This window comes from Heterodontus francisci, chromosome 15, assembly GCF_036365525.1.
Source record: "Heterodontus francisci isolate sHetFra1 chromosome 15, sHetFra1.hap1, whole genome shotgun sequence".
In the NCBI taxonomy this organism is placed as follows: domain Eukaryota; kingdom Metazoa; phylum Chordata; class Chondrichthyes; order Heterodontiformes; family Heterodontidae; genus Heterodontus; species Heterodontus francisci.
In genome coordinates this window covers 95,139,577-95,152,906 of record NC_090385.1, presented here as the reverse complement: position 1 = coordinate 95,152,906, position 13,330 = coordinate 95,139,577, and the positions used below count along the sequence as shown (strand labels likewise).

Below are 13,330 nucleotides of genomic sequence, written 5' to 3'. Positions count from 1 at the left end.
GGGAGTTCCAGGATTTTGACCCACTGACAGTGAAGGAATGGTGATATAGTTCCAAGTCAGGATGATGTGTGATTTGGAGGGGAACTTGCAGCTGGTGGTGTTTTATGCATCTGCTGTCCTTGTTCTACTAAGTGGTAGAGGTCACAGGTTTGGAAGGTGCTGTCAAAGTAACCTTGGTGAGTTGCTACAGTGCATCTTGTAACTGGTACACACTGCTGCCATTGTGTGTCAGTGGTGAAGGGAGTGAATGTTCAAAGTGCTGGCTGGGCTGCCAATCAAACGACTACTTTGGCCTGGACGATGTTGAGCTACTTGAGTGTTGTTGGAGCTGCACCCATCCAGGCAAGTGAAGAGTATTCCATCACACTCCTGACTTGTGCCTTGTAGATGTTGGACAGACATTGGGGAGTCAGGATGTGAGTTAGTCTCCGCAGGATTCCTAACCTCTGACCTGCTCTTGTAGCCACAGTATTTATGTGGCTGGTCCAGTTCAGTTTCTGGTCAATGGTAACTCCCCAGGATGTTGATTGTGGGGGGATTCAGAGATGTTAATTCCATTGAACATCAAGGGGAGATGGTTATATTCTCTCTTGTTTGAGATGGTCATTGTCTGTTACTGGTGTGGTACGAATGTTACTTGCCACTTATCAGCCCAAGCCTGGATATTGTCCAGGTCTTGCTGCATTTCTACACGGACTGCTTCAGTATTTGAGGAGTCGTGAATGATGCTGAACATTGTGCAATCATCAGTGAACATCCCCACTTCTGTCCTTATGATGGAGGGAAGGTCATTGATGAAGCAGCTGAAGATGGTTGGGCCTAGGACAGTACCTGAGGAACTCCTGCAGTGATGTCCTGGGACTGAGATGATTGACCTGCAGCAACCACAACCATCTTCCTCTGTGTTAGGTACGACTCCAACCATCAGAGAGTTTTCCCCTGATTCCTATTGACTCCAGTTTTGCTAGGGCTGCTTGATGCCGTACTCGGTCGAATGCTGCCTTGATGTTGAGGGCAGTCACTCTCACCTCACCTCTGGCTGTAATGAGGTTAGCTGCTGAGTGGCCCTGGCGAAGTCCAAACTGAGCGTCAGTGAGCAGGTTAATGCTGAGCAATTGCCACTTGATAGCACTGTCAACGACCCCTTCCATCACTAGTAGACTGACGTGGCAGTTATTGGCCAGGTTGGATTTGTCCTGCTTTTTGTGTACAGGACATACCAGGGCAATTTTCCCTATTGCTGGGTAGATGCCAGGAGGAGGCCGAGATGGATCATCCACTCGGCACTTCTGACTGAAGATAGATGCAAATACTTTAGCCTCTTTTGCACTAATGTGCTGCACTCCCGCATCATTGAGGATGGGGATATTTGTGGAGCCGCCCCCTCCTGTTAGTTGTCAGTTGTTTAATTGTCCCGACCATTCATGACTGGATGTGGCAGGACTGTTGTGGGATTGTTTAGTTCTGTCTATCGCATGCTGCTTCTGCTGTTGGCATGCAAGTAGTCCTGGGTTGTAGCTTCACCAGGCTGACACCTCATTTTGAGGTACGCCTGGTGCTGCTCCTGGCATGCCCTCCTGCACTCTTCATTGAACCAGGGATGGTCCCCCGGCTTGATGGTAATGGTAGAGTGGGGGATATGCCAGGCCATGAGGTTACAGATTGTGGTTGAGTACAATTCTGCTGCTGCTGATGGCCCACAGCGCCTCATGGATGCCCAGTTTTGAGTTGCTAGATCTGTTTGAAATCTATACCATTTAGCACAGTGGTAGTGCCATGCAACACGATGGTGGGTACCCTCAGTGTGAAAACGGGACTTCATGTCCACAAGGACTGTGCGATGGTCACTCCTACCAATACTGTCATGGACAGATGCATCTGTGACAGGTAAATTGGTGAGGACAAGATCAATAGGTTTTTCCCTCTTGTTGGTTCCCTCACCATCTGCTGCAGATCTGATCTAGTAGTTATGTCCTTTAGGACTGGGCCAGTTTGGTCTGTAGTGGTACTACCGAGCCACTCTTGATGATGGACATTGAAGTCCCCCACCCAGAGTACATATTGTGCCCTTGTCACCCTCAGTGCTTCTTCCAATTGGTGTTCAACATGGAGAAGCACTGATTCATCAGCTGAGGGAGGGCGGTAGGTGGTAATCAGCAGGAGGTTTCCCTGCCCAGGTTTGACCTGATGCCGTGAGACTTTATGGGGTCCAGAATCAATGTTGAGGACTCCCAGGGCAACTCTCTCCCGACTGTATGCAACTGTGCTGCCACCTCTGGTGATGGCAGTGTCTGGGACATTGTAAGGTATGATTCCATGAGTATGACTATGTCATGCTGTTGCTTGACTAGTCTGTGGGACAGCACTCTCAATTTTGGCACAAGCCCCAGATGTTAGTAAGGGGGACAGTGTCGACAGGGATGGGTTTGAGGTAGTCGTTTCCAGTGCCCAGGTCAATGTTGGGTGATCTGTCCGTTGGTTTCGTTCCTTTTCTTAGACTTTGTAGCAGTTTTGGTGCAACTAAATGGCTTCCTAGGCCATTTCAGAGGGAATTTAAGAGTCAACCACATTGCTGTGGGTCTGGAGTCACATTTAGGCCAGACCAGGTAAGGACAGCAGATTTAGTTCCCTAAAGGACTTTCGTGAACCAGACGGATATCTGCAACAATGGAGGTTTTTATTACTTGAATTCAAATTTCAACATCTGTCGTGGTGGGATTCAAACTCATGTCCCCAGAGCATTAACCTGGGTCTCTGGATTACTAGTTCAGTGATATTACGACGATGCCACCGCCTCCCCTGCTGGTTCATATCATGTACTTACTGTACAAAATGAAACCATTCAGAACCCTCACCCACGATAGGTCAAAATTGAGTCATTGAAAACTTTAGCTCATCTCCATTTTCACTTGCTTTATGGATTCATGTGCAAAGAGTGTGGCCCCTAATTTGTGACTTAGTTTCCCATTGTCATTATTCAGGTTTCGGATCTCATTAATCTTCCACTTGCTCATTATACCTAGTAGTTGCTTAAGATCCAAAAGTGATTGCAGTTCCCGGTGAGGTTGTAGTTAGGAACATTAGGGACAGGATGAGGCTATTCAGCCCCTCAAGCCTGCTCCACCATTCAATTTGATTATGGCTGATCTGCACCTCAACTTTATTTACCCACCTTTGCTCTGTAACCCTTGATACTCTCATCGAGCAAAAACTTATCAATCTCAGTCTTGGATGCTCCAATTGACTCACAGGATCCTCAGCCTTTTAGTTCCAGATTTCCATTGTGATGAAAAAGTGCTTCCTGATTTCACTGTCTATCAAACCCATCATAATTTTCAAGACCCAACAGGTCACCTCTTAACTTTCCCAGAGTGTTCAGTCTTTCCTGGTAAGTATATCTCCTCAGTTCTGGGATCATCTTTGTAAACCTATTTTGCAACTTCTCCAGTGTCTGTATATCCAATCTGTAATATGGAGACAAGGTACTCCACATGTGGCCTAGTCAAGGTTTTTTGTCAGCTTTTACAAGCTTTTAAATTCTATTTCTCTTTTTTAAAGTAAAATTTCCTTTCCAAATGCACTGATGTATTAAGTTTAATTGAAGTAGCTCTGTGATGGTCAAGATGCCCCTACCCAAAAAAACATACAGGTTATAAAAACAGAAAATGCTGGAAATACTCAGCAGGTCTGGCAGTATCTGTGGAGAGAGAAGCAGAGTTAACATTTCAGATCATCAGAACTATGCCTATGTACAGGTTCCTTTGAATAAACATGTCCGGACAGATGGTCTGTGCAGCAACTCTTAAATGGGAACAGCCTATGATATGGACCTCTTTCCATTAGGCAAATACTTGAATAGATGGGGGATTAAATGGAACCAGAACAAAGGCTTTTATTAATCATACTATGGGCCATTCCAACCTCCTTTTCTGCTTTGTATTTATTTTAATTGAACTGTGCTTAGAAGCTGGTGAGACAACCAGTAATCTGTACAAATGCTGCTTCCCTTCTCAGTGTTCCAAGATGCGCCGTTATGGCTTTGAACTCCGAATGCAGGAGAAGTGCAGCTGTCACCTGGCAGCAGAGAGTGAGCAGGAGATGGAAGAGTGGATAATGACCCTGAAAAAAATTATTCAGAGCAACGTTGATAGTGTGCTGTTTGAGAAAAGGAATGGTGAATCGTCTGAGGCTGGACTGGGTAACTAATCCTTGAAGTATTCTATTCAACAAGCCATTTTCTTGAGTGTACAAGCAAATGAGACAGCAAAATGGTATTGCAGGCACACAACCTAACCTATACCAGGAACACAAGCCATTTGCATTGACCTGTTCAGATTTTCTTTTGTAAGCCATCCCATGTAGATCTGTACTGAGATGAAGTTTGTTATTGACAATGTTACAAGGGTTAGACCAGATTGAATTCCACTGAAGGCTAGTCTGTCAAGTCCTGTACATTGTGTAAAAAAAAAAAATTGTGTTTTACAATTGGCCTCTTGTTGCTCGGGTTTCTATGACTGCACCTTCCACAAGATGGGAAAAACATGTTTGAAAGCACAATATCCAGTTCACCTAATGTGGGCTTTCATTGTTATGCCTCTTGGGCCACTGTATCATCCAACTAGATATTGAGCAAGGAAGGTGATCTCCTGAGCATTAGGGGAGTGAGGTCCACTTGCAGGAGAGACTGAACCCGAGTGAACATCTACAGCAGCCCTGAAATTTGTAACAGCAAGCCAAAAGCAGTGATTAACGACTAGTTAATCTTTTTCAGGTGGTGTTTTGCGAGAGAAATATTGACCAATACAACCATAGTGCACTGGGATCTTAAATATTTAGGAGTGAGCAGTGCTACCAATGCTCACTAGCAAGGGCAGGGCGGTGGGCTGGCTTCATAGTAATTGTCGTTAGCAACTATTTCTAGGCCACTTCGCAGAGCATTAAGAGTGAAACAGATAGTGCAGTACTGGAGTCATGTTTGGGCAAGACCGTGTAAGGATGGCAGAGCCCCTCCCTGAAGAACATCAAGCTGGCACCTTTCACTGTCATTTTATTTTGGTGCCAGCCCAAAAATTACCAGAGTTATACATGGAATCAGGAACATTTATGGCACAGAAGGAAGCTATTTGGCCCATCGTCTCTGTGCTGGCTGATAAAACAGCTAACCAGCTTAATCCCAATTTCCACCTCTTGGTCCATAGCCTTGTAGCTAACGGCATGTCAAGTGCATACCCAAGTGCTTTTTAAATGCGATGAGTGTTTCTGCCTCAACCACCATTTCAGACACTCAGTTCCACACCCACAGTGCCCTCTGGATAGAATTTTGTTCCCTCTAATCCCTCTATCAATTATTTTAAATCTATGCCCCCACATTATTGATCTCTCTGCTACGGGAAATTGGTCCTTCCCATCTATTCTGTCTTGGCCCCTCATAATTTTATACACATCAATTAAATCTCCCCTCAACCTCCTTTGTTCCTAAGAAAACAACTTCCAGCCTGTCCAGTCTTCATAGCTAAAATTCTCCATTCCTAGCAACATCCTCCTAAATCTCCCCTGTACCATCTCTAGCGTGATCATGTCCTTCCTTCCTTATTAAAATAAGTTTCACAGCTTCCCAAGTTACGATTTAAAAACCCACCATCCTGTTGCTAGTCCAGTACCAACACCAGCAGACTGGCATATTTGTTTTCTTTTGGTAGTTTTGGTCATTTGCAAGCAGGAGTGGGTGAGGTGAAGTTTTCATTGTCGATGCCTGAAAACACCTTGTAAGAAATGTTTGATCGGGTTTTGGTCTGTAGGTGAAGCCTGGTTTGTGGGCGGGTGAATAATGACCAGCCAATCCACTGTTACCCGGTATCAACCACTGTCCAAAGTTAAGATCCACCCCAGCGTGTTCTTATGCTAGCTATTGAACGCTTGTTGAAAGTTAGGAGCAGTTAACAGTGTCAACTTAGTCTCTGAGTCATTGGTTTAAAGCAGTTATGGAAAGAGAGCAGAAAATATTGAAGATAAAAATGCTCAGCTGTAGAATAGCTAATTCCAGTGATTTGAGAAGGGACCTCGCAAAGGTAGATTGGAAAAGGGGATTGCAGTGCGAAGCAGTAACAGAGCAACGGCAGACATTTAGAGGAGAGATAATTCAGGTGCAAACTAGCATATTCCTTTGAAGGGAAAGGGTAGAGCATCCAAATTTAATGTATCCTGGATGGCAAAGGAAAATTAAAATAACCTAGAGAAAGGAGGCTTATCACAAATGTCAGGAGCAAAATTCTGTTAATAACCAGGAAGATTATGGAAAATTCAGGAGGGAATTGAAAAAGTTAATAAGGGAGGCAGAGGGAGGTTTATGAGAAAAGATTAGTAGACATTAAATTGAACCCAAAAACATTTTATAACCACATAAAATGTAGGTGGTTAGCTAGAGAAAAAGTTGGGTCTATTAAGGACCCAAAAGGAAATCTTCATGCAGAGGCAAAGGACATAGCCCAAATATTAAATTGAGTACTTTGCATCTGTCTTGACAGACGAGGTGGATGATGTGAAGGTTACACTAAAAGGGAGAGTGAAGTTATGGACAGGGTAATAACAGATAGAGAACATGTACTAAAAAGACTATCATTACTGAAAGTTGGTAAGTCACCTGGTTGGGATGAATTGCAACCTAGATTGTTGAAAGAAGCAAAGGTAGAAATAACAGAGGCATTGGTCATAATCTTTCAATCCTCATTGGATACAGGAATAGTGGTAGCCGACTGCAGGGTTGCTTATGTTATACTGCTATTCCAAAAAAAGATGGATAAACCAGGAAACTACAGGCATACCATCATTAGTGGAGAGGTTATTGGAAACTATTATCAGGGACAAAATAAACTTTCATTTGGAAAGGCATGGGTTAATCAAGGAGAGACAGCATAGCTTTTTTAAAGGCAAATCGTGTCTGACTAACTTGATTGAATTGTTTGAGGTAACACAGAAGGTTGATCAAGGTAACGCAGTAGATGCTGCATATTTGGACTTTTGGAAGGCAATTGACAAAGTGCCGCACAAAAGGCTTATTAAAAAGATGGAAATCCATGGAAATAAGAGGAAAGTGATGGTATGGATATGGAATTGGCTCAGTGTCAGGAAACAAAGGGTGACGGTGGAGGGATGTTATTCAGACTGGGAAGTGGATTGTAGTGGTGCTCCGCAAGGATCAGTTTTGGGCCCATTAATCTTGGCAGTTTTTATAATCAACCTCAACTTGGATGTAGGGAGCAGCATTATAAAGTATGCAAAATAGTAGATAGCAATGAGGATAGTTACAGGCTTCAGGATGGTGAAATGAGCAAAGGAATGACAGATGGAGTTCCATGCCGAGCAGAGTGAAGTGATTGCACTTTAGGAGGACAATTATGGAAAGACAGCACACTGTAAATGGTACGATTTTGAACAGTGTAGATGAGCAGAGAGACTTTGGTGTCCATATAGACAAATGCTTAAAGGTGGCAGGGCAAGATGATAAGGTGGTTAAAAAGGCATATCGGTTACTTGGGTTTATAAATAGAGGAATAGAATATAAAAGCAAAGCGAACATATTCAATCTTTATAAATCACTGGTTAGGCCTCAGTTGGATCATTATGAACAATTCAGGGCACCATACTTCAGGAAAGATGTAAAGGCCGGAGCAAGGGCAGAGGGGGGATTAGCCAGGATGTTCCCAGACATGAGGGACTTCAACTAAGAAGGGAGATTAGGAAAATTAGGACTGTTCTCCTGGGAACAGAGATCAGAGAGATGACCTAATAGTTTTCCAGATGAGATTTTGTTAGTGTAGATAGATAAAAACTATTCCCTCTGCTGAGTAGGTCAATAACTAGAGGCCACAGATTCAAAATCATTGACACAAGATTTAGAGGGGAGATGAGAAATGCTTTCACTCAGAGTTGTCTGAATTTGGAATGCTCTACTTGAAGAGCTGTTGAAAGCTGATTCCATTAATAATTTCAAAAGGGAGGTGGAGAGAAACAGGAGGTTGAGGAATTTCCAGGGTTATGGACAAAATGCAGGTGTGTGGAACTAAGATGGCATGAGCTCAATGGGTCAGATGGCCTCTTCCTGTACTATGATTCTGTGACAAGGTTATGGGTTCAAACCCAATTGCAGACTTTGTTGGAAATATCGTCTTTCGGATGAGATGTTAAGCAGAGGCCCTTTCTGCCCTCTCAGGTGTGTGTTAAATATCCCATTGCATAATTTGAAGAGCAGGGGACGTCTCCCCAGTATCCCAGTCAATATTTATCCCTTAACCAATATCAGTAAAAAAAAAAAATCATGTGGTGCTTCATGCCCTTGCTATTTGTGGGATCTTGCTATGCACATTCACCTACCTAATAGCAACTGCCCTTCATGCTGTCAGCTTCTCTGAATCACCCTGACAATGTGGTAGGTTCTATACAAATAGCAAGCATGTTCTTGATTAGTACAAGAGTTTGCTGGATTTTGGGTTTGCTGAAAACTTGTGTTTGATTTCTAGATGAAGACTCCTTCAGCCAAGGGAAATCTGAAAGTATGATGGAGAGTTTAGAGAAGAGTATGCACCCCGAGTTAATGAAGGTATTCTCAATTATAATTGTTTAATTGGCTCCATCAGAAACATGTTCTGATTCTCATCAGCTGCATTATGCAAATGATAACCACCCATTGCCTGGAATGTTGGGATAGATTTTCAGTTTGCAGCTAGCGTCTCAGATCATCGCTCCTTACAGAAACCGCTCGAGATTGGATGAAACTACAACCGGCTGTCCTTTGGCAATGTCAGCTTGACACCCCGGGGTGTCAAGTTGAAAATCTGCCCATAGTGTGAACTTTCATTTCTTCATCCCCCACAATGGAAGAATTGCACGGCACAGAATCTTCACACAACACAAAAAGAATTTCAAAATAGATCTGTAAATAAAGTAGTATTTCAAACTAGATTTAATTACTTAAAGAATTGAACAAATAAATCTGTTTATTTGTGTTTAGAGTCCCTGATTTCTGGTGACTGAATATGCTGTTACGTGATATTCTGACTTTTTAATACAGAATTTTTAGAAACACTTGCACCTGTTATTCCCTAAATCTGTCATGTTCCTGGGGAGTGAGCTGAATTCTGTTGGCCCTTTGTCAATATTAGCAAGATACCCGTTTTTGCACTTGGTGCCAAATGTTACATGGAATCTGTTCATTGTGTCCTGTGCCTCTGCCCCCCCCCCCCCCACTGTCACCCCAACCCACACCCCCTCCCCCCACCCCACACACCTTCCCTTCCACCCCCTCCCCCCATCACACACCCCCCTCCCCCCATCACACACCCCCCTCCCCCCCCATCACACACCCCCCTCCCCCCCATCACGCACCCCCTCCCCCCCCATCACGCACCCCCTCCCCCCCCCATCACGCACCCCCTCCCCCCCATCACGCACCCCCTCCCCCCCCATCACGCACCCCCTCCCCCCCCCATCACGCACCCCCTCCCCCCCCATCACGCACCGCCCTCCCCCCCACCACACACCCCAGACAAGTCCTAACACTTGAGAGTGTTGAGCCACTGATTAGGAAAGAGTAACTAAGTCAGTTTCCTGTTGCCTTACTCAGTTTTCACCTTTTCCGAGGTGAACTGCAATTTAGGCTAAAGACCCCCAATAACCCTTTACAATGGAAGGGAAACCACCCATGCACATTTGATGCAAGTACCCATTGCTGGGTGTCAATCCGGTATTGAGAGCCAGTTCTCCGCTCGCTGAGGCAGTCTGCAGTGGGATCCAAACCCAATCCCTCTGACTGAGACTCCTTGGTCACTCTGTCTGGGCATGATTACTGGGCTGAAATCCAGTGGAGTGTTTTTGAGAGCATGCTCTAGTCACCATTCACTGGTTTTGTCTGAAGTGAGATCTGCACCCTAGCCTTCTGATTGAGAGGCAGGAATACTCCCTGAGTCAGTGGCCAATCTATCTTGGCACGAGTCCCCTGCTGGATACTGGCCTAACATTTAGAGGCCATGTTCTAATCTCCATCATTGGGACTGTCTGGAGTGGGGTTTGAACTCCTCATCTTCTGACTTAGATGGATATGCTTCCACCTAGGCCAAATGCCGGTTTTGTTACATAGTGTTGCACCTGCTGACTTGCAATGCATCCCTTCCTCCTGGGTATTAAAGTCGTTATTTTAATTAAAGGAAGTCTGAAATGTGTCCAAATATTTGTAAACTCTTGTACCATCTGGGAGAACTTTCATGTCTTCTAAATATTCAAAACAATTTCACCCTGGCACCTAAATCAGAGAAACTTTCCGTAAAGCAGGAGATACTTAGTCAGGTGGGATCTTTTCTGAGCTGTCTCGTGGAGTTGAAAAACTGGTAAAGTGTGAGTAAAAATGAGATTTTAATAGTTACTTACTTATAACAGTTGAATTAAAAGTGGTTCAAAATCTGTCATTGGGAACCCACTGTGGCGGTGGGGGGGGAGCGGTGTGTGGGTGGTGGGGGTAATGTGGGAAGATGGTGATTGGATAGTCAGAGAAGGGAAGCAGTATAGGGGGGCAGCAACACCCGTGCATATGCCACCTGATTCTTCTTTCTGTCAATCGGTGGGGTGTATGGCAAGTGATCGATCCACTACTGCCTGATTTGCACCCCTGTCAAATTTGAACTTTCTCCCCTCTTACCTCACTGTAGACTTTATATTGGTGTAAATGAAAAAGGATTGAGAGTCTGAAACGAGGTCAGAAAGTGCTAGAATCACACAGCAGGTTAGTCAACTTCTCTGGGAGAATAGTCAGGTTAGTGACAATCCAGGTATAACTCTTCATTGGAGCTCACAACAGAATGAAAAGCATGCTGGTAGGTTTGAGGATAGAGGAGGAGGGAGAACATGCAAACAATGGCGGCAGCAAAAGACGCTGGGTCTTGGGGTGAATTGAGAGGAGCTCACAATTCTCACCATTACTGATCCCTTATACCATTATTGGTCCTTGGAAGAGTTTGTGTGTAGGAGTTAAATACTTGGTACAGATGCTTGATGTTGAAGCTCAAGGGAGATGTTTATTAACTGGGGCTTGTTTGGCAGAAGATATCCTTGTGCTGTATCTTAAAACAAAGTCCTTTTGATAAAAGGTGCTTCTATTAGCTCCTGCGTTGGACTATACTGGCAAGGAGTCTGTCAACTAATCAGCCAGGGTAGTGTTCCTCCATCTTTAAACACAATATCATTTTGTATAACATTAGAAGAATTCAAATTTCAATCTTGTCTGAGCTTTGGAATTGCTGGATGTTCCCAATGTAGGCTGCAGACAATAGCCTTGAAATGCAGGAAACTGTTATAAGCAAGTAGGGTAACATTTTGTATGTTGTTTGTTTCTAGTACGCCCGAGAATCAGAGTACCTCAACAAACTCAGCAGAAGTGAAGGCAGATGTAAACTATTTGCGATGGATCCAGAGGCACAGGTAGACACAGATTACAAGTACCTTGTAAAATATGGGGTTCTGAAGCATAAACGGACAGGACCATCCTACTTGTTTTTCTTGTTTGAATGTAGTTTTTTTTTCTTTTTGTTTATAAGAGGTGGTTTGATAATTGTGGCAAAGAATTCTCCAGCGTTTATTGTTGGACAATACATAATTTCATAATTTAATACACCCATAAGGGAGAAAGAAATAACGGTCCAGTTCATTTGTCCACCTCTTTATTGTGCAAGATTAGATCAAGTTAGTTGATCCAGTCCAAGAAACTTATAAACATTGCTTGAATAAGTGGCACTCGATCAGTTTTGCACGTAAGGGCTTTGTAATTCTCCATTCCGACACTGAAAATCTTTTCGAATTGGAGCTTTGCTAAATGCTGTTTGCTGTTGTGCATTTTGATTCATTGCTGAGAGTTGAACATTACTTTTTTTTTATTACAGTGAGGTTTTACCAAACAAAAATCGGTGGATTCAAATTTGAGTTAAAATAGATTTGAGTTACATGTTTATATCTAGACCTGAGTGTATGGAAGTATTTGAGAATTATGAATTGCAACATAATTGATTCTGCTTAACTTATTAAATATTAATTGTAAAATATTAGCTATATTTTGACAGTGTTTGCACAGTTAGATCATCAGTAAAGCACCCTATTTTCCATTCTGCCCATTTGCGCTGTGAGCTTTTTTCCGAATTTGTCTCTGGGAAAAGATGAAAAATAAAAAGCCTGAAATCGATTCTTCATGTGGAAAATAATTTGAGAAAATCAAAAGTCCTTTAGTCAGTAGGAATTTCTGAGAGTTTTTCAGCCTCTTTATCATAGGAATTTGTTTTTCAAGTCGTTCTAATCTGCAGTTTTATTCTATCATTGAAGCTAGCATGTGCAGGCTCTACAATGAACCATAATTCCCAAGTTAACCATCAATTTAAGACCAAATGTTTCTATCCTGAGGCGAAGGGACTGGAGGTGCCTGAGCTGTGCATTATTTGATGAGCTTCTTCACGCCTCATGTCGTGGCTGCAGAGCTTAAAATGGCCCCTTTTACAAGAACTCTTTAGTTGATTGTTGCTGGACACTTGATGAGTAAGCAGCTTGGACTGGTTAACATGTCAGTTGAAGTAGACGTGGCAACAAGAGACCTTATTGTCGAAACAAGGGAAAAGAAGAGGTTAAAAAACATGTCTGTTGCAGTACACCCAACAGCAGCTTAGGAGGAGCCTTGACAGATCATGTGTACTGCCTTGAAACTGAAAGAATAAGAGGATTGAAAGTAGATTACATTGGGGCCAAAGTTTTAAAGAAATATATTGTGGCACATTCTAACTCAGTGATTGGATGTCTTCCTGCAAATGTTAGCTACTTTAGTTTTGTGTTTTTTTTTTCAAGAAACTCGATTTTTCAGGAATTGAACCAGATGTGAGGCCGTTGGAGGAAAAGTTTGGCAAACGCTTTCTGGTAAAATGCCACAACTTGACTTTCACTCTTCAAGGCTGTGTGAGTGAGCAGGCAGATGGCACACTGACAAATGTAAGTGATATTCAAAGTGATCTCCTGTTTGTGTCAATCAGTTTCATCTGGAAATACTCAGTTTAACATGGGACCCGATGCAAGAAATATAAAAGTTCTGGTTACATATTGGTCAGGTGCAAATTGAAGATTGATGCAAGTTTGTGATAATAAAAACTACTCCTGTTTAAATAAATGGGCATAAATGGAAGAAAGAACTTCCCTTCAAATAGCATCTTAATTTCACATGCCTTAACATTTCAGAGCCAGTGAGTTGCTTTTGAATTGCTATCGCTCTTGTTATGCAGATAAAGAGGCATCCAGTTAGCACAGTAAAGTC

The 13,330-nt window shown here is 43.1% G+C and overlaps 1 protein-coding gene across 1 annotated transcript in view; it reads left to right on the top strand.

The window, feature by feature from the left end:
• Positions 1 to 13,330, top strand: part of LOC137377449 (dedicator of cytokinesis protein 11-like) — a 322,059-nt gene that overhangs the window by 96,738 nt on the left and 211,991 nt on the right. The window contains exons 8-11 of the mRNA XM_068047028.1: positions 4,015 to 4,198; positions 8,517 to 8,596; positions 11,383 to 11,466; positions 12,871 to 13,011. Coding sequence (XP_067903129.1) covers positions 4,015 to 4,198; positions 8,517 to 8,596; positions 11,383 to 11,466; positions 12,871 to 13,011 — 489 coding nt within the window. The remainder of the gene's footprint in view (positions 1 to 4,014; positions 4,199 to 8,516; positions 8,597 to 11,382; positions 11,467 to 12,870; positions 13,012 to 13,330) is intronic.